The 25,977-nt window shown below is 39.5% G+C and overlaps 1 protein-coding gene across 1 annotated transcript in view; it reads left to right on the top strand.

Annotated features, from left to right (window-relative positions):
* Positions 1–25,601, top strand: part of cwc27 (CWC27 spliceosome associated cyclophilin) — a 38,636-nt gene extending 13,035 nt beyond the window's left edge. Inside the window, exons 11-14 of the mRNA XM_044334650.1 lie at positions 4,981–5,084; positions 14,870–14,979; positions 15,110–15,213; positions 24,979–25,601. Of these exons, the coding sequence (XP_044190585.1) occupies positions 4,981–5,084; positions 14,870–14,979; positions 15,110–15,213; positions 24,979–25,141 (481 nt within the window). The 3' untranslated portion in view covers positions 25,142–25,601. The remainder of the gene's footprint in view (positions 1–4,980; positions 5,085–14,869; positions 14,980–15,109; positions 15,214–24,978) is intronic.
* Positions 25,602–25,977: the final 376 nt, after the last annotated feature.

Below are 25,977 nucleotides of genomic sequence, written 5' to 3'. Positions count from 1 at the left end.
CACAAATATCCAGTTAAAATAATAAAAACAGAACAAAGCGACAAAAACTTACATCTGAGGAACAAGAGAATAAATTCAGTTTTTACTTGAAAAATTACTTAAATGATTGATTATCTGAGTATCTGCCAGATAATTTTCTGTTCATCAACTCATCAATTGATCAACTAATCATTTCAACTCTAACAACACAAGGCCAAAGCGGACATATGAGCAGTCAAATTCTGGTCTTTGAATTAGACCCAATGTTAGGTTAGTACACATATATTAGTATTGGCGTATATGTAGGTCTGATAAGTAACAAGAATTTGCAACACAGAGGTGCCGAAGATATGTTTGAGGAAATTTAGAAACAGTGTCACCATTACAGTTTTTCCACCAGAAGGTACTGACAACCATTACATAACTTCATCACAATTCTTTAATAACCACATTTAAGGGATCCTTATCAAAAATGTTCATTTTTAGAAAGTGATTATTGGCCAGCATATTGTAAAATCTCAAATATTGATATTGATATCTGCCTCAAAAATCCAGTATTGCTCAGGCTGTACTTTGAATAATTGTTACTGTCGGAAAAAATGTAAATATATTCTCTGGATTTAGATCAACAGAATGTGATCCATCCAGCCAAGTGAAAAATCGGTTCTTCTTCTGGTTGTAGAAACAAAATAATTTGTAGTGTTGTGATGTGAGGGTCTTGAGAGGAATTTGCTGAGCCCCAAGGTGTGTCACAACAGGTGTTGTTGGGGCTTTTCCTGTCCTTTCTGGCCTCTTTCTCTTTATTGGCACCGGGGCTGTGGAGCCGATTGTTTGGCTGTTGCCTTGGATACGTCTCTTGTTTTCCGAATGGCAGCATGTCAAGGCAGGCAGAAATGATCACTCAGTCCAAAGTGTTCCTCACTGTAGAATATATATGTATAAAACCTCAGCTCTCAGTCTTAGAGAAGAGGCTGGACTGTGTTTATTTAACAGCAGAGCCACGACTCATACTTTACTTTACTAAAATAAACTTGAGTCATGTCAGGAAAGGCCCCTCTGAAGTGGACAAGTAGAGGACAAAATGATCAAACAGTGATCGTTATTTTTGTTGAGACTGTCAAGGTGTTGTTTTTGAGGTCATAGTTTGTGGTGTTCTTAAGCAACTGTCCAACTTGGTGTCTACTTGTGACCCCTGTTTATCTTACCTAAAGCAGTTTTGGGCCCCCCATTTGGCACATTTTCCCCTTGTCACAATATATAATTTCACAGCATCTATTAGAGATACAACAGTAATTCTGGCAGCAGGTATCTGGTCTAATTGTACATCTGTAAGTTTCTTTCCCTGAAAGTTCCCTTGAAAGAGATCTCCACTGATCGGTTCATCAGGAGTGCTAAACATCCTGTGAAAACAGTTGAGTTGAGAAATGAAGATATCATCAGAGTTATCCCTGTTTGGGCTTGGAGATTTTTACCAATCAGTCTGCTGTCTAAACTGTGGAGTTTTAAAGACATGGCCTTTACAGGGGAGGGAGGGTGTAACAAAAAGATGCTATCAGTTTTGATCCATGGTGTACGAAGGACTAAAAGTGAGGATGTCTCGGACTGTTGGTAAAGGTTACTTTGACCATTCTTTATAGCCATGATAGCGGCTGTCAGTCAATCCTAGCTGAAATATCTCAACAACTTCTGGATGGATTGCCATGAGATTGTGTACAGATATTCATCTGAGGATAAATCCTACTGTTTGTTGATGCCTTTACTTTTCCTCTAAACCCACCATCAAGTGGATATTTTTATTTTTAGCGATATGTCTTGAAAACTACTATTGATATGAAACATTTTTCACCTCTCCTGAGAAATAAGTCAACATCTACTTTGCAGACATTCATGCCCCCGACAGAATGAATTGTAATAACTCTGGTGATGCCTTTACCTTTCCTCTAGCACCATCATTACGACAAAATTTCAATGTTAGCATTTAGCTGAAAACACAGCCTCACAGACCTCCTAACATGGCTATAGACTCTTAGTGGTAGCCAGTCATATTTAACTATGTCTCGTATGAGTCCCCTAAACCTTATAGCAGTGCAATACTAAATTGCTGGAAGACCCCTTTGAAAAAATGGCAATTTGTAAGACCTTTTAAATCTTACAACTACAGCTAATTGGTTTTCACCTTAATGACAAATCTGTGTAGCTGCTGTTTCCATTGTCATTCATAGAGGTAGACAAAATAACACACAATAATTTTTTTTTTAAAGGACCTGAAAGCAGTTACAAAGGTGGCTACAGGAAAAAGTCGTATTGAGTTCACAAAAAAGTCTCTAAAATCATGATGACATTCCTAAGAGAATAAAACTACCGTAGTAACAAGTTAGTAATTAAATGCAGAGCATCACTGACTGGCAAACTTCCTGTTCACATTATTTTGCCCATACATTTAAAAACAGGATAATTTTACAAAATGTAAATGTCTTTAATCACCATGCAAGATGTGAAAAATTGTAATTGACAGCTGTAGTCTTTGAACAGTTGTTATTTTGCTCACCTTTGGTTTGTCACATCTGAGTCACATTACCCTACTGTATGTAAAATGCGTGTCTCAGAAAAGAGGTTTGTTGTCCTTGCTCCTAGAGAGCTGAGCAGGCGACGTTCTCACACAGGCCAAGTCTGACTCTGCCAACCAGTACTGCTCTTGGCAACTTAGTCTGGATTCAGCTTTTTTTTTCTTGAGGAAAATAGAGGACTAACAACTGTATGTCTGACTGATTCCTCATGTGTATCATCAGCAGCAGCAGGGAGGCTAACAAGGAAGAGACATGACATCAAGTCAGCCACAGCTGTTAATATTTGCCAGGGCACTTACGGTTAAAATATCACTCAGTTTGATGCCTCGGTGCTTTGCCACAGACAATGTTAGTGAATTAAACAAAGGTAACATGAGTGTTGGAAAGCTACAAACAGAAGAATGAAAGTTCCAGATAAAGGGAAAGATAATGATATAAATGAATGTCAGTCCAGAGAAGCAGATGTAAGAAACAAAGGCAGCCATTGTTTGGTCTGGAGATGCCTCACATGTTTCTAGGCCAGGGGCCCAGACTGTGCAGCTTACCTGTGCTTTGTGGCTCCGCAAGAGAATGGGACAAAAACAGAGCTGTCAGGCAGTACAAAAATATTATCATTTCCTAACATAACATATCTGCTCTGCAACTGGCAGTAGTCTCAATCGTGTGAAAGGGAACAATAATCAGCATTACTGGCCTCGGTTCAGACTTATAGCATTTAGCCTTGCATGAGCTGGGCTTTGGGCCACTTGCCAAAAGGGACGGTACCATGAGTCAAAAAAGCAAGGATGTGCCTTGGCCTGCCTCTGTCATCCAGTTAAAGGTTTTATAAGGGTAGCTGGACATGAACACCGTCTGTAACACTTAATGTAATGCCACTTAAGGGAAGGAAGTATAAAGTTTTTAATTACTTCTGCTACTAATAGCATTTGTCAGTTATGTATTTCATGTATCACAGGACATTTATGTAGTTTATTGCACATAATAATATCACATGGCCTCCATCCAAAGTGTTGTGCATGTGTTTTTCCTTATCCGAATCAAGGGTAACTTAAGGATAAGGGTTGTTCTATGCTGTTCAGATTGTAAATCTCCTTTAGGCAAATTTGTGGTTTGTGATATTGGGCTATATAGATAAAACTAACTTGACTTATGCAAAGGTGTAGACTGAAGTCACATGAATTGGACCCATTAGATTTTAGGCATGAATCTTGCCTGTATTGACTTGGGATTTGACTTTGGACAGGTTGGTCTTGACTTGGAACTTGTCTTGAGACTTGCCTGTATTGACCTGGGACTTGAGTTTTGGCTTGTTCGTCTTGACTTTGGACTTGGTTTGGGACTTGTTGGTTTTGACTTGAGACTTCAATTTGGACTTGTTGGTCTTGACTTTGGACTTGATTTGGGACTTGTTGATCTTGACTTCAGACTTTACTTGACTTGGCGCTTGTTGGTCTTGACTTTGGACTTGATTTGGGACTTGCCTCTCCTTTGGCCTTGTCTTGGGAGTTGTTGGTCTTTACTTGGGACTTGTCTGTATTGATTTTGGTCTTGACTTCAGACTTGTTGGTCTTAATGTGGGAGTTGACTTGGAACTTATCTCTGGACTTCATAGCCAAGACTTTAGACTGACTTGTGACTTGCAAAACAATGACTTTGTTCCACCTCAGTGTTAATGTACAACCAATCAAAATCATTCATATACAGGAAATGTTTAACCAGTTTAAAAGCCTCACACAAAAGCATACAGTGGATTGTGCAATACAGATTATTATCATTATTATTAATATTGATAATATTAATATTATCATTATATGCATTCTGTCACATAAGTGTATTTTAAAAATATTTTGCACCATGTCTTTAAGCGATAACATTTGGAGTAATTGTATTCATTACCACTGCTGAGTGACAGCATTTTAATGGTTTAGAAATTACATCTTTCAGTCATTTTGGTTTCTCTAACACTTTAATGAGTACTTCTACAATGACAATTACTCATCTCAAAACAAGAAACACATTGACATTTTTCCCATGCGTCTGCTAAACTTTAATACCCCATGTAGTGCTTCACAGCGCTTTCCAGGAGCCTGGAGTAGGGAACAATTATTTTATTAAGGCTCCATCAAATTTATTGGAGTAACACAAGCTTTTAACGTACATTCTTCATTCTGACACTTGCAGAGAGTGTTTTATGTTGGTTTTATGTGGCCACATTATTGGCCATGAATAAAACATTTTGAGAAGCTTAATGTTTCAGAACAATTCATGTTTTTCAGTAACAATCAGAGTGCTGATGTTACAAAAATTAGTTTAAACTGTTAAAGGGTCCTAGCTTTTGTCTTTGAACCTGTTGCTCTGTTATTGTTCCTGTCTGCTGTCTGCAGGTGCAGATATGTTGAGTTTAACTTTTTAAAAATCATTTCTCCCGTCACAGCGATGAATTACGGAAAGAGGCGCGGCAGTTGAAGAAGGAACTACAAGCCATAAAGCAAAGGAAAGAGGAAAGTTCGAAACCTGCAGTACAAGAAGTCAAAGAGGGTATGTGGGCAGCTTTTATTCCCCTACAGCTACAGTTATTTATAATATACTATATTTATAGCATACTGTGCATGTGTCTTACCACAACTAGGTACCTTTTTGTTGACGTTTGAAAATGTATTCTTTCACCACACAGCTCTAAGTGTGAACAAAGTCTCTAAGAGGGTGGTCCGTGCTACATTCTCTACTAATGGACACTAAGACAGGCAACCCTCTGATTTTGTCAATTAGTTGCAGACGTCTATTTTTTCCCCCCCAAAGGGTCTGCATTTTTGTGTTAAAGCTTGCAGAAAATTGCGTGGGTGAAAATTGTTGAGTGGCCGCCATAGTTGCACATCAAACCCTTTTTTGTGTTTGTTAGTTGTAGCTTTGTGATTCTGTGAAAAAAAAAAAAAAAAAATCTGCCCCCAGATCTCCTCGGGTCTTCACCACACAGCAGTCTGTCATAATGTGCTGTCAATCTTTGGGATTGTTGCTGATGCTGAAACACATTTTTGAAAATTACAAAAACCGCCTCAGCACAGGGGTTAGCTTGAGGTTGTGCATATATCGTTGTGCAACAGAAGAAAATAGTTCACGGGGGGTTCTGCAGGGACCAGTCTTATTGTGGGATTGCCACCAGCCAAAATTTACTGAAGACCATGATGGGATTTTGTTGCTCAAACACTGATGGTTTTATGTTTTTTAACACAGACACTGAGTTCATTCTTGACTTGTTGCTGATTTATTCAAGATTTTAGGTGAAAGAGCACAAAATACAATCATTACATTGTACTTTAAAGGAAAGGTTCACAATTTTTAAAGTCTGTACTAAATCAACAGCCATATGAACACTGAGACATGTTTTTCTTGCCATAATAATTCCTCTTGTTCATACTGATGGAAACTTCGGGATTTTTCAACCTGGACCCTATTTTCCCATCATTTTGTGTCTTATTGGCCTTTTCCATACACATGTGCTGACTCGGTTTGACTCAGTTTGACTCGGTTTGACTCCAGCATAGCAGGGATTTGCATCCCCATTACAACAGGGCTACCCGCTTGAAGGTATATCTTTAACTGATGACGCGCTTGTCTTGAGTCAAAAAGCAGCGGGCTGTATACATCACAGCTGTCACTAGTGGTCAAACTCGCGGCTGTAAAACGGTGGATAAACACATTTGATTTCCTATATATTCTTCACAATAAAAGTCGTCCATTAGTTTGTCATTGGAAAGCTTTTAATATGAAGAAGCAGCAGCAGGAAATGTTTTCATTAGCGGTAACTTAACACAGCTCTGAGACGGCTGAAAGCGATCAGGAATGAAATAGTAAAATAAAGCAGATATCTGAAAGTACAAACAGAAACACAGGAGAGACACTAAACTTCAAACCACAGAGATTCAGTTAGAAGCTACAAAAGTCCAGAGACCTGAACACAGAGACCTTTTCTCTCTGGTCTCCAGCACAGACATAAGTTGAGTCACCGCAACCCGCTTGGAGGCAGGTCAGACACGTTTTGCGTCACTTGGCACAACTCGGTGCGTTTAAACTGGTAATGGAAATGCAAATCAGCGTGGCAAAATGCCAATGGAAAAATCCTGACTAAAAGTGACTAATGGGGACAACAATTTTTCAAACTTGTCCAGTATTGAGCGAGAGCGCTTTAGCTGGCAGCCGCAAAACGGGCTGCAATGTAATCAGACAAATAACAAACAGACCGGATCAAGTGAAAGTTAAAGAAAAACATTTCATTTCTCTGTATGTTACTTTCCATAATGTTGTCAATCACTTATATTAACAATCTGAGCCTGTCGGTGGCAAAAACAAGCACTTTTAATGGACATACATTGACGCAATTGCCTCGTCGGATTACATTGCAGCCCGTTTTGCTGCTGCTGGCTGCAGCGCTTTTGTTCAATACTGGACCAGTTTCAAAAATTGTTGTCCCCATTAGTCACTTAGACACAAATGATGGGAAAACAGAGTACAGGTTGAAAAATTCTGAACTTTCCCATTAAGAGATCCCATCATAATGTGCTTTCAATGTAAGTGATGGGGGCTAAAATCCACAAGCCTTGTAAAAATATATTTAAAAGTTTATTTGAAGATAATATGAGGCTTCAGCTGTCTAAATTAGTGAAATCAATTCAATTTCTTTCAAAGTTACTGCCTTTTTAGTGCCAAATTCCCACTTTTTGTTACAATCCTCCCACTGCAGCTGAACAGGAAAACGCTGTCCATCGAGACACAAAGAAGGAATTTTTTTTACTGGATTTTGTCCCCCATCGCTTACATTTTAAGCATATTTGGAAAGGATCTCCTAATGATCAGTATGAACAAGAGGAATGATTACAGTAAGCAAAACTTGTTTCTATGTTCATTTGGGCACCGGATTGTTGTTTTAAGACAGACTGGAATAAATTGTGAACCCATCCTTTAATGCTAAGCTTGACTAAGATTCTGTTCTTTCTCTGACTTAATGTGTTGCTCTTAGTGATATCTACACAGAGTTAAGCTGTTTCTATAAACATCCTTTTCAGAAAGAGGCCTTCTCTATATACTCAAGTGTTGAGGCAGTAACAGACCCGCATTGTTATACTGAGTGGCAACTAGCTTAAGCTCCTCCATTATCTTACAAGGTATTTAAACTCTGCCAGGGACCTTTGTTTTGTGCTCTCTGGCAGCTTAGCCGGAGGCAGGAGTTTCTTTTAAGAGTTCCTCATTACATTTCTGTGTTGGAAGCAAAAGTTAATTCCATTAGATGGAATTCTTAGATGTCATGGGCCAATGGCCACTGCAGGGGAGACGGATGTCTGCTCAAATGCTGTAAATCTTGAAACTCAGCTCGGCCACAGAAGAACACTGTGGTGAGGGCTTGTTTTATCTCATCCCACTGGAGAAGCTGTGCAGCAGTTAGAGCTGCACACACACACACACACACACACACACATTAAGGCTCACATTGACACTGCCATCGTTTAAAGCTTAAATCATTCTCCTTATTCTCCTCTGACCTCTTTGTGAAGGTCAAACTCTGGTCTCATTTCACTCACATGCCTCTCAAACTGGTCAGTCTAGGTTCAGTGGGGATACATTTGATGTAGGTTTGAACTAAAAGGGCTGTTAGGGCTGCAACTAGTAATTATTTTTAATCGTGAATTCATCTGCTGATTATTTTCTTGGCTAATTGATTGATCCTTTGGTCTATTAAACATTAAAAAATAGTAAAAGAAAATCACAATCATAATCTCCCAGAGCACAAAGGTGATGTCTCCAAAGTGCTTATTTTGTGCGACCAACAGTCCCAAATAGTCCCAAAATACATTCAGTTTACTAAGACAAAGAAAATCAGCAAATCTTAACAACTAAGAAGCAATTCAGCTTGAAAATATGTCATAAAATAATTCCTTAATTATCGATTAATTTTTTTTTTTTTAGCTCTGAAAGATGTCATAGAAGATTCTTAAACCTTCACCAAATGCTATTTTCAACTAACCAGTTGGTGGACAACACCAGTAGCACCTGTATTGTGCAGTGGTTCTTATTAAGTCCACCACCTGAACTCTGACCCAACTTGTACCAAACTAAACTGAATTTCAAATACAGTGCGCAAAGTTACCAGAAGTAATGATATTTGGTTTCTAAATTGAGGTTAGACTCAAAGATGACGTTTGAAATGAAGGAAAGAATTAAGTTTTTATTATTGTGTATCATGCATACAACATGCAGGGTATCCAAGGAATCTTAAAAAGTCTTAAAAGGCCTTAATGATTTGATTTTTAGGCCATAAAATGTCTTAATAAGTGCTATTTGTAATAATGAAAGGTCTCAAATTTTGAGATGATGCCAAGACTCATGAGATGTCACATCAACCCACATGCCCATTTGGACTTATTCTTGACTTGTGTTCAGTCTTACACTGGGGCTGTTTTGACAGTCCTGTCAGTATTTAGGTCCATTAGGGCTGCGCGATAATACTGTATTGCATATTTGTTCATCGTTTTACTATTTTTTGTCGTCCAAATCAGGCAAATTTTTGGCAAATAGTAATTAAAAGCGTCTGAAATTAGTTATTTAAGGTCTTGTTTGAGACATGTGAAGGGGTCCGGGGACCCCCAGGAGTCCTTGTAAGGGTTCCAGGGGGTCCCCAGCGAAAAAGAGAATGATTTATTTTCACTATAATTCCATCAGTAAGTAACTGTTTTGGTCATGGGTTTCATACACTTTCTGTTATAAAACATCTAAAAGCAGATGTGGGACACTGGGACAAAATCTTATCAAATGGGGTCCCTGGTCTAATTTGTGTCAGTTTAGGGGTCCTTGATGTGAAATAGTTTGAGAACCACTGCACCAGAATATTTCAGAGTTTTTTTTCAAGCCATTTCATAAAAAAAAAAAAAAAAAAAAAAATTGACACTCTTAAATCATCATAAGGAAGTGAGTCTCACTTTCCACTTCTCCCAAATCACACAGCTCACACATTCTTTTTCTCCCGAATATTTTTGATTCTGCCAACCTCAATAGCCCGAGAAAGGACGCCAGCTTTGAACTGCATAAGCTGCCGTTTAGATAAGCCAGGTGTAACGTGATTCAGGGCCATACTTTTGTTTAATATGCATACACCGGTATGTCCTTAAGAAGATATTTTTTCAAACCATTTTTTTTCCCTCAGACTTGAATAATATCACGTCCAGATCAAAAGTAAATGGTTATGTACAGTAGCCCCTAAGGACAAAACGCATACAAAAGAAAAAAAAGCACAAGCATTAAGGGAATGTGCTTCGAATCCAACAAATTCTACAAATTAAATTGTATCTAAATGTAAAAGCATAAACATTTAGAGAAATTACCTCCAAATCCACAAATGCATCAAACACTAAAACACATACAAGTATATAGCACAGCAGTATCATTCCCTTAATGTTTGTGCTTTTACTTTTTGCATGTGTTTTAGTAGATTTTTGATTCTCTTAATATTTCTGTTTTCGGATGCAAGTGTTTTACAATTTGTAGCATTTTTTTTTTTGGATTCAGAGCACATTCTCAATGTTTCTGCTTTTACTTTTGCATGTGTTATGTCCTTACAGGCCACCGTAGTTATAGGTTTCTTGACCATCCCATCCAAAGTTGTGCATAAAGTCACTAAATGTCCGTTTCTCATCCTCCTCCACCACCATATAGCTGACATGTGCATGACATTACACTTTTTTTGAATTATTTTTTCAACCGTCATCACCTCAGTTTTCATCACATAAATTATAGCATGTTCCTCTAGTCTGGTTTTCTCTTTCTTGGCATAACCGCCGGGTACCGGGAGCCAAAAATAAGAGAGCCATTCTGAAACCACTGTCCATTCAATACCCACCCTAAATGATGTGGCAACAGTCTTTTTTATCCCACTTAGATATTATACAGGTTATGCCTGCATACTCTGGGTGTTTTATTACACTGGTGCCTTGTCAGTCATGTTGTTGACTTAGAAAGAAATGTTGTAACAGAGTGATATATGAAACACCAATTACCTGTGATCGAGTTGAGCGTGTTATTTTGTCTTCTCAATACATCACTTTTTAACCAGGTTAGTCATTTTCTCAGGACACTTCGGTACTTGTGAAATATTTTCATATGTAAACAGTTTTTCTCTCTCGTTGCATAACGGTTGACGGATAGTCGGCGTTGACCTCGACGTACTAACTGACAAAATCATTTTTGATGCGTTTTTGATTGATGATCAGCGGCGATGTTACCTCACAGGTCAGCGCCGTGCTACTTTGACTTTTCTTTTAAAAGCTGTTGATTGTTTAACAGAGAGAAAAAGAGGGGGGGGGGGGGGGGATCTTTTATCCTATAGAGGAGGCGTCATGTCGTCCACAACAGCCCTCGGTTGCTACAACATCAGCGACTTTGATTTGTTGCTCTCTTGAGCCCAGGTGACAGGAGAGGGGAGGAATGTAGTTAGAAAGGCCATCAAACTCAAAGATAGTAGTTAGCGACAACAGCTGGAGAAGGTGATGTGTGTTCCTCGTGTAGGACCTCGGGGCATCATCAGTCAGCATCCAGCGTGTCACAGGCTGCAGCGGGGAGAGGTGACTGGGGGGGGAGAGATGGAGGGAGATCTCTTGTTGGTCTCGTAAATCAAGAGAAAAGGGTTTTGCCCCCTCCAGCAGCAGAGCAGACTTCCATATTGACACCAGGGTGAGTGGGAGGAGGGAGGAGGAGAGAGAGAGAGAGAGGGGAAATTGCGGCACTTAGATTTCCAGGGCTGTGTTTGGAAATCCCAGTGATTGCTCAGTATTTGGAGGATTCACAATGTAAAATCTTTGAGAAAGGTGAGTAATTGTCGGTTTCCTGTCAGGCTGAAAGCCTTTCGGTTATCTTCATCCTGAGTATTCTTCCCTAAAATAAAGCCTTTTGTCCTCAACAAGAAATGTAACTGCTGTTAAATAACTTATTACATAAGTGAAATATCCTCCACCAGGGGAGGGGCTATACATCTCATTAAAATACTTTAATATTTTAATGTCTTTATTTAGCTTTTTTAACTATTTAACTTTACTCACTTATTAGGAAAAACGATGATTACTCCCTCTGTTGTTGTAGTAATTAAGTGTAGCCAAAGTTTCTTAATTTAAAGGAACAGTTTGTCATTTCCATCTGTCCACTAAATACAAGGCTACAGGCAGCAACAGGTCTGCTCCGACCGTCTCCGTCCAAAAGTTTCCCACACATAACACCCCCCCATAAAACCACAACTTGTCGTTTTTGCACTTTTGTTCGGATTAAAGATCATAATCATAAACTGCATAAAAAGACGGACGTAGCGAGGTGTGACGTCACCTGTTTGAAGCCCAGATTTTGCAGCTTATGGTTAGTGGAGCCAGCCACACGCCCCGCTACCCTCAAACCAAAGCGAACAGTAGCTTACCGGGAACACCGAGCAGCGTGCACTTTGACTAACATTAGCTACTTAAGCTAAATTGTGCTAACAGGGCAGGTATCACAAGCAAACTGTCAATAACAGCTGTTCGTCAACGCCCACATAGCAGACATCATAACATGAAACATGGCCTATCCAAGTTTCCTTCTTTTTTTATTTATTAATTACTGAAAATGACATTTTCCCCCCTAATAACAAGTTTTTCTGAGGTAGAGTGTATAGCTGGTCGTGCAGGACGGGTAACTTTGGGTTAGTTTAGGTTTGTTACGTCTCACCGACAGGCTTTTCTGTGTCTTAACTTCATGTGTTTTATGTTTTTGCATTTATTTTAGTAGATCTTGAGAACTTTATCTTTTCACAGTCAAGTCCTGTGAGACTTCACCAGTCACGATAAAGGGCATTTACAAACAAATACTCTCTCTACAGCTTTTACTAAAATGACAAGCGGTCGACTTTGACGTTTTCTCTGTTACATCATTTATTTCATGCAGCTGAACGTGTCAGAGCATCCAGTCAGAAGTGGCACAGCTCGGCCAGTGAAGTGATGCCATCTCGGCGCTGGCGTTTTGCGCGTGTGTGTGTGTGTGTGTGTGTGTGTGTGTGTGTGACATCACATTTTGTTGTGGAAATAGCTCTCCACCAGCCAGCAGACTGTGCTCACTGTCTGCCACTCTCTCACTGTCTGCCACCAGCCCGTCCGTCTGAGCTGGGAGATTTACAGAAGCACATTAACTGCATGAGACACCAATGTCAGCATGCTGATTGTCCCTCCTTTGATTCATGATGGGAGACTATTTCACACATACTGCAGAGGAGGACAGTTTAGTGGAAAATTATTCCCAGAATTCACTCTCTCTGCCTGTATGTAATAATTATTTGTAGCAGCAATCCGCTGTAGTGTACTTCACTTCACTTTTCCATTTTAGGCCCTCATGTTCCTATTAGAGCTGCAAACTATAGATTAATTGTTTAGCTTATAAATGCCAGAAAATAATGAAAATTGCACACTGCAGTTTCCCGGTAGAGCTGCAACGATGAGTCGATCAATCGATTAGTGGATCGACATACAATTAATCAGCAACTTTTTTGATAATTGAAGTAAAAATACTAAAATATTGAGTCATTGTAGCTTCTAATATATGAAATTTGAAGTTTTTCTGTGTCGTACATGATAGTAAACAGAATATCTTTGGATTTTTAAATGTTTATCTGACAAAACAAGACATTTGAAGACGTCGCCTTGTGATTTAAGATATCACAGCAGGTATTTTTGTTTATTTTCTGACATTTTATAGACAAAACGATCAATCAGGTAGTTGAGAAAATAATCGTTAGTTGCAGCCCGAGCCCAGAGTGACCTTAATTGTCCATCCAGTTGTCCAAAAGTCAAAGAAATTCAGTTTACAGCAATATGTAACAGAGAAAAGCAGAAAGATTTTTGCTTAAAAAATGGCTTAAATGATTGATTTATTATCAAAATAGTTGCCATTTAATTCTCAGTCGATCAACAAATCAATTGATCAACTAACTGTTGCAGCTCCACTTCCTTTAGCAGACATAACTGTCAAAAAGAAAAGCTTTTTTCTCTTATTTATAAATGTATAAACTAAAATGTATGAAAACAATTCATAAAAACCACAAATCAACTAAAATGTGTAAGATGACCTCTTAATATTAGTAATATTTCAGTAGTTTAGTGACTTTGACTGCTGTTTTTTCTAACCTAGTGACTGGTGTGTTTCTCTGTCTCTGTCTTTGTCTTTCCCCGCCTGGGAGCGGTCAGTTACGTAAGGTCGGGGTATGAGCCAGCAGCCGTAATGTAGGTCATCTCTGAGAAAGATAAAGCGAGAGGTTACTAGGTTGCGGCCTCACTCCACTACATCTTCGCGAAGGTTTGGCAGTAGTACGGATCCACGCAGAGCGTGTCAATCTGAGATGAGAGGACGGTGCCCTGCGTCGCCTCGTCTCCTAACCTCTCTTATTATCATGTTCTCAGATCATGTACGGCGGCAACTGTCACAGCGTGACAAGCTTTACTTCCTTTTATCTTTTCTCTCTGATCATGTTCTGCTCATTTTTTTTAGCTCATCCGTCAAGCCCCGGAGAACACGTCAATCTGTGGTATTTCTTCACTCCAAATGTTGTTGACTTGTAGCGTCCCTGTTCTAATTCAGTGTTTCGTCAGATAGTGAGCTGTTGGTGTTGCTTAGTCATTGCAGTTGTTGCATTTTTTTTAATTTAGTAGGTAACAAAAAAAATCTGAAAACATGAGAAAATAATAATGAAAATTGCATCTCTGAAACGTATACAGTCACTTAAATACGACTAAATCACTAAAATATGTGAGGATCTTTTCAATATCTTTCCATAGGAAGTGTGTGTTTTTGTCAAAATGTTGTCTGAGGAGCTTAACAAAGCTAAATTATAATATATCTCGCTTTCATGTTATAGTGAAATAATGTATAAAGGCTGCTTTAATCTTTCTTTACCTTTTAATGGTAAAACAGAGAATCTCATTATGTTTGGACGTTATGTCTCGTGTCCTCTCAGCTCCGGGGGGATAAACGCATGAGAAGACGAAACAGCAGCTGTGAAACACTCCTATGATAATTTTGTTTGAATCTAGCACATATCTCATAATTTGAGCATTTCCTGTTTGTTTTTTCTTTTCCGTCTCTTGTTTAAATTAAAGTCAGACTGACTGTTGCAGTTGTTGACTGACTAATTTGTGTGCATTTGATGGCAGAAGTAATGAAGCCTCACAGCTATCTTTGATTATTGTGTAGCAGGAAATTTGCCCATTTAAAACAACTTTTACATGTGCAAAGATAAATGTTGTTATAATTATATATCCTCGTCTCTCCAGAGGATAAAAAGCCGACCAACGAGGCCGTGGCAGAGTATCTGGAGGGACGAAAGAAGTACGAAGAGATGAGGAAACAAAAAAAAAAGAAAGGTTCGACCAGAGAAGAGCAGGTAAAAGACTTTAATATTTAGTGACATGAACTTCAAATCATTTCAACAGACAGATGGGGGATTCTTTTCAAAGTAACAATGCTGCCACATGTACTTTATTTTAACAACGTCTGATCTTTTTATCTGGTAGACGCTGGCCCTCCTCAACAGCTTCAAGTCCAAGCTGTCGTCGGCCATCACTGAAGGTCCGGAGGAGGACGTAGAGGAGCTGGCGGAGGACGACGACAAAGGATGGTCAGTGAGCCTGATACCAGGCCGTAAGACGTGTCAGAGCTCAGGTCATTTTAAAGGCAGTGGGTTCTTGAAAAGTAGACTCATCTGGGGGGGGGAAACCCTGTGAGAGTAGAGAAGTAAGGATTTATTTTATCTACTCCAGTCAAGAGAACATTTCATGAATGCACAACAAAAAAATAAAATAAAATAAATACAGGCAAACACGAAGAATCAAATTTATTGTTCAGATATTAATGTGATGATAATTTGCCTCCTTTGATGCCAAATGTTCAACCACTGTGTGTGTTTCACATCCCTGCTGGGCTGTCTCATATTTAAACAGGGTTGAGGATGTGGCTTACAAGCTGTACATGATACAGTAGGTATAGTGACAACATTTATGTGTGAAATTAATCAGAATCTAATCTAATCTCATTTTAATTGTAGTTTTTCCCACTTTGTTTTAGGCTAAACAGTTTTAATTTGATAAGTGCTTTTTACTATTGGCTTTATTGTACTTTGTTCATGCTCATAATTAAGAAACTGCTGTTGCAGTTGTTTCAAATTAAGGAACCACAGTTTCTTTTGACTATTAAAAGTGCAAATACATTTTAAAAATACTAAAATTTTGGGTCCAAGATAGTGGGTGCTGGTGAGTTCTGACATACTTGCTTCATAAACTTTTCCATCACAGCAGCAATCACGGTAGAGCCGCACGATCATTTAGCCTGTTGAACAGCACATTCAGCAGTCCATTGATGGAAATCACAACAAGTCTCTCTCTGCTGTAAAAAATGATGACAACCAGTCCTTGAGTCTCCTCGTAGAGCAGCTGTGCATCAAACTGAGTAACCAAATCACAGAGAGACAAAAAGGTTTGCCGAAGTGAATCAAGAATAGCTCCACTGACTCGATCCATAGTTTCCATAAGTTCCTGGATCCGACCTTACAGTGAAGAATCAGTAAAGTGACCGAATCTCAGCTTTGTTAGAATGCAAGCCTTGCCCTGCGCCCAAGTTAAATAATCTCTGAAGAACCCACGTGTGCAGGAAATGCTTACACCAAAACTCTTTGGTCACAATGATATCTCACGTACGGTAAAACGTGACCCTTGCATACGGGAGAAAAATTATGTACGACCTAAGATGAGTAACATCCCAAGTGTTGACAAAGAGTCAAGTATGTGGGCAGAGGGGGTCAGAATGGCACAGAAGAGAGGAGAAGGAAAGATTTCACCGAATTCGGGTCCTTTCCTGGAAAGGAGGTGTGATAGGCGTGTTCTCCCGTCCTTGGTGGACGTTGTGTTTGGTTGCAGGCCTGTAAAGATGAACACCAGACGGTGGAAAGTGGAAAGGAAAGTTTTTTACCATAGATACTGGCACAAGATGACATTATTTATTTTTGTGGGGATTTCTGACGTCACCAGCCCAGCCCAAACAAGATCCATAAAAACTGTGATGTTGTGATTGCAGGCAGTGTTTTTTTTTCCATAGATATGTATCTGAAAATGAAGTTGGTCCAATGGATAATATTTATTGAAGTTTTTAATTTCCAGTTTAAGAGAATTGTTTTCTAGGTGACACTTAGAGAAACAAGCAAGCTATTCTTATGTATGTTTGTTTTGTTTATTTCAGATGTGTCTCCTAGCAACAGAGCTGTGGGGTTGGGGGGATCCTGCTGTATAAGGTGGTGGACAGTTTTTATTCAAAAAGAGTGAACTGGTTGGCAGGCCCAGAGTGCATGGAAACCTCTGTTGTGTCTATTGTGCATTGTAAGCAGGTGTCTGTTTGCCAGTCCCATTTGGTACATTTTATATTGAGTGATATGTATCCTTTGGATGATTTTGTATTGGATTAGCTGTAGGTTTGTATTGGGCGTCAGAGCAAAAATGTTTTAATTTTTTCTATCCAGAAGTCAGTTGAGGGAGAGATGGTTACATCAGTGTCCCAGCTAGCTGCTGGGAAGTCAGGGTTGTACCAAATGATAATACTGTACAGTAAGTGAACACATCAGTAGTTGCCCATGGAAAATGAACATACCAATGTTCAAACTCACAAGCTTGCCTAGACAGGAGATATACTTCCTGTCCGAAGAGGTTTCCAGAGGTTTGTTTTTTGTGCACATTACCAATTTTGGTTGGGTTGCAACATGAAAGTTTTTGAGGAGAATTAGAAATGCACTCGGCACTAGCCCCTTACTATGTGAGGGCTTTTTGTTCCAGCACATCAGTGTCCCAGCCAGCTGCTGGGAAGTCAGGGTTGTACCAAATAGGACTGTACTTACACAGTGTTGGAGTAGAATTAAAAAATCTTGATGACCTTTCCACCAGGAAGTAGTGGCTTTAATAAAATTCATAAATTGAATCATTTATATGTTGTCACTGTTTGGATGCTTTCAATTGTTTGTTCATCTGAATTCTGTATTTGCAAACAAAATGAAAAATTAAATGTCATCATTTTCATCTGGACAAGTGACTTTTGTACCTGGACAGGGTGAAAGGTACATTTACTTTGTCCAAAGGACAAGTGCCTCAAAAAGTTAATGTCGAGCCCTGATTAAAGATAAATAATTTATCACAGTTGAATCAAAACATACTTAAGTTTGTTTGAATTTATTTGCCAGTTGATGAAGAAAGTCAGACGTGGCTGAGTATTTTTACTTCAAAAATCACACACAACCTAAGATGATTCACATCCTAAGTGTTTACAAAGAGGCAAGTATGTGGGCAGAGGGGGTCAAATTGGCACAAAAGAGAGGAGAAGGAAAGATTTCACTGGATTTGGGTCCTTTCCTGGAAAGGAGGCGTGATAGGCGTGTTCTCCCTTTCTTGGTGGAGGTTGTGTTTGGTCGCAGGCCTGTAAAGATGAACACCAGATGTGTGTGTGGCCAAAGGAAAGTTTTTTTACCATAGATACTGGCACAAGATGACATTATTTATTTTTGTGGGGATTTCTGATGTCACCAGCCCAGCCCAAACAAGATCCATAAAAACTGTGATGTTGTGATTGCAGGTAGTGTTTTTTTCCATAGATATGTATCTGAAAATGAAGTTGGTCCAATGGATAATATTTATTGACGTTTTTAATTTCCAGTTAAAGAGAATTGTTTTCTAGGTGACACTTAGAGAAACAAGCAAGCTATTCTTGTGTATGTTTGTTTTGTTTATTTCAGATGTGTCTCCTAGCAACAGAGCTGTGGGGTTGGGGGATCCTGCAGTACAAGGTGGTGGACAGTTTTTATTCAACAAGAGTGAACTGGTTGGCAGGCCCAGAGTGCATGAAAACCTCTGTTGTGTCTATTGTGCATTGTAAGCAGGTGTCTGTTTGCCAGTCCCATTTGGTACATTTTATATTGAGTGATATGTATCCTTTGGATGATTTTGTATTGGATTAGCTGTAGGTTTGTATTGGGCGTCAGAGCAAAAATGTTTTAATTTTTTCTATCCAGAAGTCAGTTGAGGGAGAGATGGTTACATCAGTGTCCCAGCTAGCTGCTGGGAAGTAAGGGTTGTACCAAATGATAATACTGTACAGTAAGTGAACACATCAGTAGTTGCCCATGGAAAATGAACATACCAATGTTCAAACTCACAAGCTTGCCTAGACAGGAGATATACTTCCTGTCCGAAGAGGTTTCCAGAGGTTTGTTTTTTGTGTACATTACCAATTTTGGTTGGGTTGCAACATGAAAGTTTTTGAGGGGAATTAGAAATGCACTCGGCACTAGCCCCTTACTATGTGAGGGCTTTTTGTCCCAGCACATCGGTGTCCCAGCTAGCTGCTGGGAAGTCAGGGTTGTACCAAATAGGACTGTACTTACACAGTGTTGGAGTAGAATTAAAAAATCTTGATGACCTTTCCACCAGGAAGTAATGGCTTTAATAAAATTCATAAATTGAATCATTTATATGTTGTCACTGTTTGGATGCTTTCAATTGTTTGTTCATCTGAATTCTGTATTTGCAAACAAAATGAAAAATGAAATTATATACAAGTGACTTTTGTACCTGGACAGGGTGAAAGGTACATTTACTTTGTCCAAAGGACAAGTGCCTCAAAAAGTTAATGTCGAGCCCTGATTAAAGATTGTTGTTTGAATTTATTTGCCAGTTGATGAAGAAAGTCAGACGTGGCTGACCATCCTTACTGCAGAGTATCTTTACTTCAGTTTAGGCCTGAGAAAGGTACACGTAGTTTTAACTGGAGCCAACATAATCCTCATCACCAGTAGTATTTGAGGTTCTGTGTATCATTTGGCATGGAAGCACACTCACCATCCTTTCTGCTTTGGATCCTGTCACTTGAGTTAATATTTGCCAAACCAGGTCTTGTCAGGCTTTGAAGGCGTTAAAGATAATAGTGTACCAGCAGCAACATGCACCTGACTTTTATAACTGGAAAAACTAACTGGGTTCTGTAAATGTTCATTTTTACAGAACTATCAACCAAAAACTGTTATCAGGTTTGTAATACAGTTGCAGAATCATGCTTCATTTTATATCTATAATACATTGTTGTTATGATGTTGGGGAGTTCGGTTGGATGCGGGTCACATCCATTATCTGAATTTTCCCCAGAGTTTTACCGATTGGCTCGGCAGGTGTCATCTATCAAGACCTGAAATATTCTCAAAGGCTGCACTTCTCCTTCACTCTACAGAACATTTTAGCGTCTTTCAGCTAATTGTTTTGGTTTCACTGTTTGGTTCCATCTCTCATGAACTTTGTTTTCAGTGTAAAATCTCTGGTAAAGCCACTGCACACTACCTACTCAGCACCTAACAGACAGTTAGAGCTTAGCCAGTGAACCCAGTGGAGCATTTAGCCGGTCTAGTATAGAGCTAAAAGGAGAGTAAATATCATCAGGTGTCCAGAGGCACAACTCGCTAACGTTGCTTCATCTCTGCCGGACGTGTAAATAGACAGTTGTTTTCTAACGTTTGCCATGATAACTTCATTAGATGATGCCTCCATGTCACCACAACGAATCAATGAATGAAGCTTTAAACCTCATCTTGTTTTTTTTTCACTTCTCATAGCAACTGATACAGTGGCAAAAAAAATGTTGCTTCATGTAGAAATATTGAGCTAGAAAGCAAGTGCTTTAGCCCACGCCTGGCTAAGTAACAGGAAGTGATCATAACCCCAAATTAAAATTATTTATTGTAGAAAAACAGGTGTTTTCGGTGCTTACTAACAGTCCCGGCTTCACAGTAATACTGCAGCTGTTAGTAGGAAATCATGACAGAAACCACACAATCTACGCTTTAATGAACTTGACACCGAGTTGAACCTCACACAGATAAATAAACCACTGAGTTTGTGCATTTTGCTGCTTTCAGTTGCATCCGTATAACTCGTGATAGATAGGTAAATGAATGTAGACTGTCAGGTTAGATATATGCACACAAGTGTCTGTTAATACTTTAGTATAGTTTAGTATTTGTTACTGTGTCTGTAATTATTGTAATTTTATACCAGCCTACATTGGTGGGACATTTTTGCCAGTATTTTTAAGATAAACTCACAGCATATAAACGACCGTGTCCCCCTGGAGAAAGACTACACTAGATTACCAAAGACAGAATGAAATAGCTGCGGTGTGTGTGTGAGCAGCCTCGCTCAGCTCTAAATCACTGCCACTATTCACGGTGGCAGCAAATGTTAGCAGCAGCACTGAGAAACACACCAGAGTCCTCAGTCCTCCCGGAGAGTTTAAGAAGTAGTTTGGCAAACACACTGTTTTGTGGACAGTGAAGTTCAAGCATGACAAGTTGGCACGAGAAGGCCTTTTTCATTAGCTTCTGCCGGATTTGCGTCGTGATTTTCCTATTGATACCCTCACGGTGAACACTGGACTGTAAGAAATTGTAAAAGGAAGTGTAAAAAAGAAAGTAACATGGTTGAATACTGCAGAAATTTTCTCCTCGTACCGGGAATGATAAACCTGACCTTTGTCGGATCCGAAGCTCGCTTCAGATCCTGATAAATGTGTGTGAAAGTTCAAGTTTTGTGCATGTGCGTGTGTCATGTCGGGATCTCAACCCGCAGCCACCAGATTGGCCATCAGGAAATCAGCCCTGACGCTGTGTTTTCCTCTCATATTCTGTTTTTCACCAAAGATCTCAAAGTCTAACTACACAGAGTAGGGGTTTGAAATGAATACCATGTGTTTGAATTTGAGCAAAGTGTCTGTGTGTGTGAGAGATTTAGAATAACAAAATCTGTAGTTGCTATTAGTCTCGAGAAGCCCCCTTGAAGTGCAGTCTGTCTGTGTGTGTGTGTGTGTGTCTGCGTGTGTGTGTGGGGGCCCTAATGAATTTGAGAGAAGCCTTGGCTGGCGTTTGGAGCCTCTCCCAGCTGTAGACACCTCACTGCGCCGCCCCCGCCAGGTATGGCGAGGAGGGAGGGACAGGGGCAGTAGCATAGCAGTCCTAGAAAAACACCAGTGGGAAGTCTGTGCCACTCTAGGAGCACTGCGAACAGAATGTGGGTTACAACAGGTCAGACATTGGAAGTCAAGTCTGGGCCAGAGGAGGTAAACTATTCCATCTGTGTCTGTGTCTACAAATTCTGACTCTCCCACTTCTCCCTCCTCCCTCCCTCCCTCCTCCTCCTCCTCTCGGTCTCCGCTAACACACACACACGATCTCCACATTCTCAATGCAAAGAGTCGGTCGTCGCTCTCAGCGTCACTCCTGTACTCCTTAATTCCCACCCCCTACTTGAGTAAAAAAAAAAAAAAAAAAGAAAAAGAAATCGAGGAAAGTCTTCCGTAGCCTCTCGCATCACGGCAGCACAGAGTGGTTTTGATAACGCTGGGTTTCCATATCACGTCTCGGAGCTGTAGCGACTCTGAGGCTGTACGGCCGGCGGGGCTGTCATCACTGAGACTGCTAGACAAATTATCAGAGGCGGCCCGCTCACACAGCAGGAGTCCTCAGGGTCTGCCAGAGTCTAGCCATGACATTCTAGATGAGCTGTCACAACTCCTGCCGATTTCAAATGAACACACAGGAGAGACTGCAGGGCGCACACACACACACACACACACACGCAGAGTGATGCAGTAACACACTCAAACTGTGCACTCAGCCAGCTAGATGAAGGGGCAGACTCATACAGCATGCTAAACACAGTAGACAAGGCATTAAACACAAAATATTTTTTAAAATTGTTGTTACAACCCAGAAAAAGGTCTTGGGATAAGAGATGCAACATGACGCTGGTGTAATCAGCGCTGACAACCTTAAACACCAAACTGAAATACCAAGTATGCAACCAAACTCACAACGTGACTAAATAACTGAGGCGAGCAACAAAGGAAAAGAGCTGGGAGGGGAGCCAACACAAAGAAACAAATAAAGGTTTACTTCCTATACACAGTGATACAGCAGTTTTGATTCTCTGCTTATGCCGACGCAGTGTCGATTCCTTTATCCCTCGACTTTTTCTGGGTTGTAACATAAATTGGGGCTCGATCTATTTATTCCTGTGATCTAAAAGTCATGAGCCTATTTTTTTAAGGGGCCGATTGGTCTAAATCTCCCTGACTGATAATTGAAAGATGTTATGAATGATGTAAAACAACAGTTTTTATATCTATATTATGTAGAAATAAACATAGACATTTAGAAATAAAATCATCCATAAGGTTAAAACAATTAAAATAAGCTTCAAAATCCAGCAGTAACACAACAGAGCAAAGGAGCAGACACTTACCACATGCTAAACACAGTAGACAACAGTAGACAAACACAAAATATTTTAAAATCTACATTATATATAGAGTTTATTCATTTAATACAACCTGTTTGAAACGCACTGGGGCACATGAGCACAGTCTGCTCACTCAGATAAATACAGCCGATAAGAAAGACCTTTTATCATCAACTTTAAACAGAAAGTTCAAACATTGTGACACAAGACTGGTATGAATGAGCTCATTTTTACTAGATGTAGATATAAGAATGTTAGCTTAGTCTTACCTCGACAGAGATATAGTTATCCAAGTTAGTCACTTCTCAAACAGAAGTGAACTACAGTAAATACAGCTGCTATCTCTGACAATGTTCTCACTGTGCAAAGGTTGTCTGGTGGCCAAAGGGGTCTAAGATGCTGACTATGTAATCACAACGTGCCTGGTTTGAGTCCAAGTGGGGACATTTTTTGGATGTCTCTCCCCTCGTTTCCTGTCTCACCTTTACTGTCTTCTTCCTAGTAAAGGTTTGGTTCGGTCTCACTATTCTCATCAACCTTGCTTCCAGCCTCTGCAGGCAGCTGTTTTCAGTGAAAAAGCTTTGATGAAGTTCACTGTACACTTCCTGTCAAGCACCAAATGTCAGACAGACAAAGTTAGCAACTAGCTAGTGAACATAATGGAGCCTTTAGCAGCTAAAGAGGCAGATATTTTCATCAGGAGGTGGTGGAGACCAAAAACAGAGCTAAAAGAGAGTGAATATTTGATCATTTGTTGGGTGGCCATTAACGGGAAATGAATAAATGTTAATGTTGCTCCAAGTTTTCTGTGTGTGTAAACAGACTGTTTGCTAACTCAACAACCGCAACAACTTTATAAGGTTATAATATGTCATTACTGTGTTTACTGCTTGCTCTGCTGCCCCCAAGTGGTCAGAAAAACCAAACTACAAAACATTAATGCAGCTTTAATGCTGACAGGAGCAATAAAGTACATCATTTTCCTGAATTAGTACTACTAAAAATCATGTTTACCAATAATTTGATGCTAATTAGTAGTGCGAGTCGCTTTGTAGTCACCATTTTCATAAGTGAGTGAACAGTGGTCATCAGTCACAAACTTAAAAATCCCCTCCAGGCATGTTTTGAGATGTTTTTTCCACATTCCTCTTATTTCATTAAAAAATTCCAGAATCTATAAATATGCAAATATATATAATTTCAGAAGTTTAACAGCTGGACACAAGATGTCTCCTACTTCACTGTAAAGTCCATTCTCAGTGTTTGTGAGCTGGATCCTTCAAGTTTCCACATCACACTTGTATACGTTGAATATTGGACCAGGATTGGCTTCCAAACTAGTTGTGATGTCACAAATCCTGCTCATAGGCCCGTTTACGAGATGTGATTTTCAATGAGCTCAGAGAAACTTTCCCCCCTTTTCAGCAGATGAATGTGAAAACAAACTCTGCACATACGTCATTCTGCACAGAGAAGCTCAAACATGTAACTGTAGGAACAAGAAGAAAAACACATTTTTGACTGGACGGGGACTTTAAGTTTAGTATTGTTACAAAGGAAAAGGTCTCACACACTGGAAACACACGAAAACTGAATTTTAGTGTCTGAGATCTCTAGAATTCGAAATAAAGTTGACACCTCTCTGCAAAAGGTGATTTGTTTGTAAAGGTCTAGTGTGGAGCTCAAGAGGTTTACATAGAAACTGTATTAGGCATTAAATAATGAACTTTAATTACAAGTATGGTAAATAGAGCTTTATGTTAGCTTTTAGCATCAGCTTTGCAACCCATATTCTGTCTTTGTGTTTGTGATTCATTTACGTATTATTTTAGTGCTTTCTGTTTCATGAAAGCACTTTTTTGTGTCTTGAAAATATAAGTTAAGTAATAGAAATGGTTTGTCAATTTCTGTATTTTTCACCTTTATTTTGATAATCATATTATAATCTAACTGCTCAAAGCAAGAAGAGTTTAAAGTTCCTCCGGTTTAAAGTCCTACAGAGCAGTGATTTAGTGGATCGTCTGCTGCTCCTCTTTGAACTCTCTCCACCTCTCTCCTGTCTGATTTAGGATGGGCCATGTTCTGCAGTTTGATGAGCAAACCAGAAAAGTCAAGGATGCCAACATGCAGGACGAGGACACTTTCGAGATCTACGACCCACGCAACCCCGTCAACAAACGGAGGAGAGAGGAGAGCAAGAAGATCATGAAGGAGAAGAAGGCCAAGAGGTGAGGTCGCCAGGTCGAAGGTCGGGTCCTGCCCGAGCCATGTGACCGAGGAGCTGGTCATACAGCAATCCCGCCTGTCCGCTTTTCCACCTACTTCAAACCTGCTTTGTTGAACAATCTCCTGGCTCGAACATCTGGATTGAGGATGCTGACCTGAGCGCATATCATCCCTTTAATCTGTGACGGAAAGGCTTCTTCAGTTGGAACAGCTGTAACCAGACGACGCTCAGCTACTCATCAAGATTAAGACTGTGGTAAAATAACGATTTAAGGTCGTGATCTGATTAGTTGTAATGTTGTTAAGTGTTTTTTTTTTTTATGCCAGCGGTTTCTGTTGTCTAGAGCGTAAATGTGAGCGTTAGACTTTGCCAAGAAAATAAATTACATTTGTTAACAAGCTGTAACGACTATTTGATTCTGTTCTATTTCATCTCAAATAAATGTCAAGCGACAACTAACGATTATTTTCATTGTTGATTTAATCTGTTGATTATTTTCTCATATAATCGATTAGTAATTTGGTTTATAAAATGTCAGAAAATGGTGAAAAATGTCAATCACTGTTTCCCAAAGCCCAAAATGCAACCTCAAATGTCTTGTTTTATCACAACCAACAGTCCACAACCCAAAAATATTCAGTTTACTGTCATAGAAGATTACTAGAAGAAACTAGAAAATATTCACTTTTAAGAAGCTGGAACCAGAGAATTCTAGCTTTTTTTCTTAAAAAAAGCCTCAAAACAATCAATCAATTATCAAAATAATTGGAGATTCAGTTGACTAATCATTGCAGCTCTAAATAAATGCGTATATGTGTACATAATAAACATTTTTTACTCT

The sequence above is a fragment of the Thunnus albacares genome, chromosome 18 (assembly GCF_914725855.1).
Source record: "Thunnus albacares chromosome 18, fThuAlb1.1, whole genome shotgun sequence".
Taxonomy (NCBI): domain Eukaryota; kingdom Metazoa; phylum Chordata; class Actinopteri; order Scombriformes; family Scombridae; genus Thunnus; species Thunnus albacares.
Note: the sequence above shows the minus strand (reverse complement) of the source record. Positions and strands in the feature narration are given on the sequence as shown.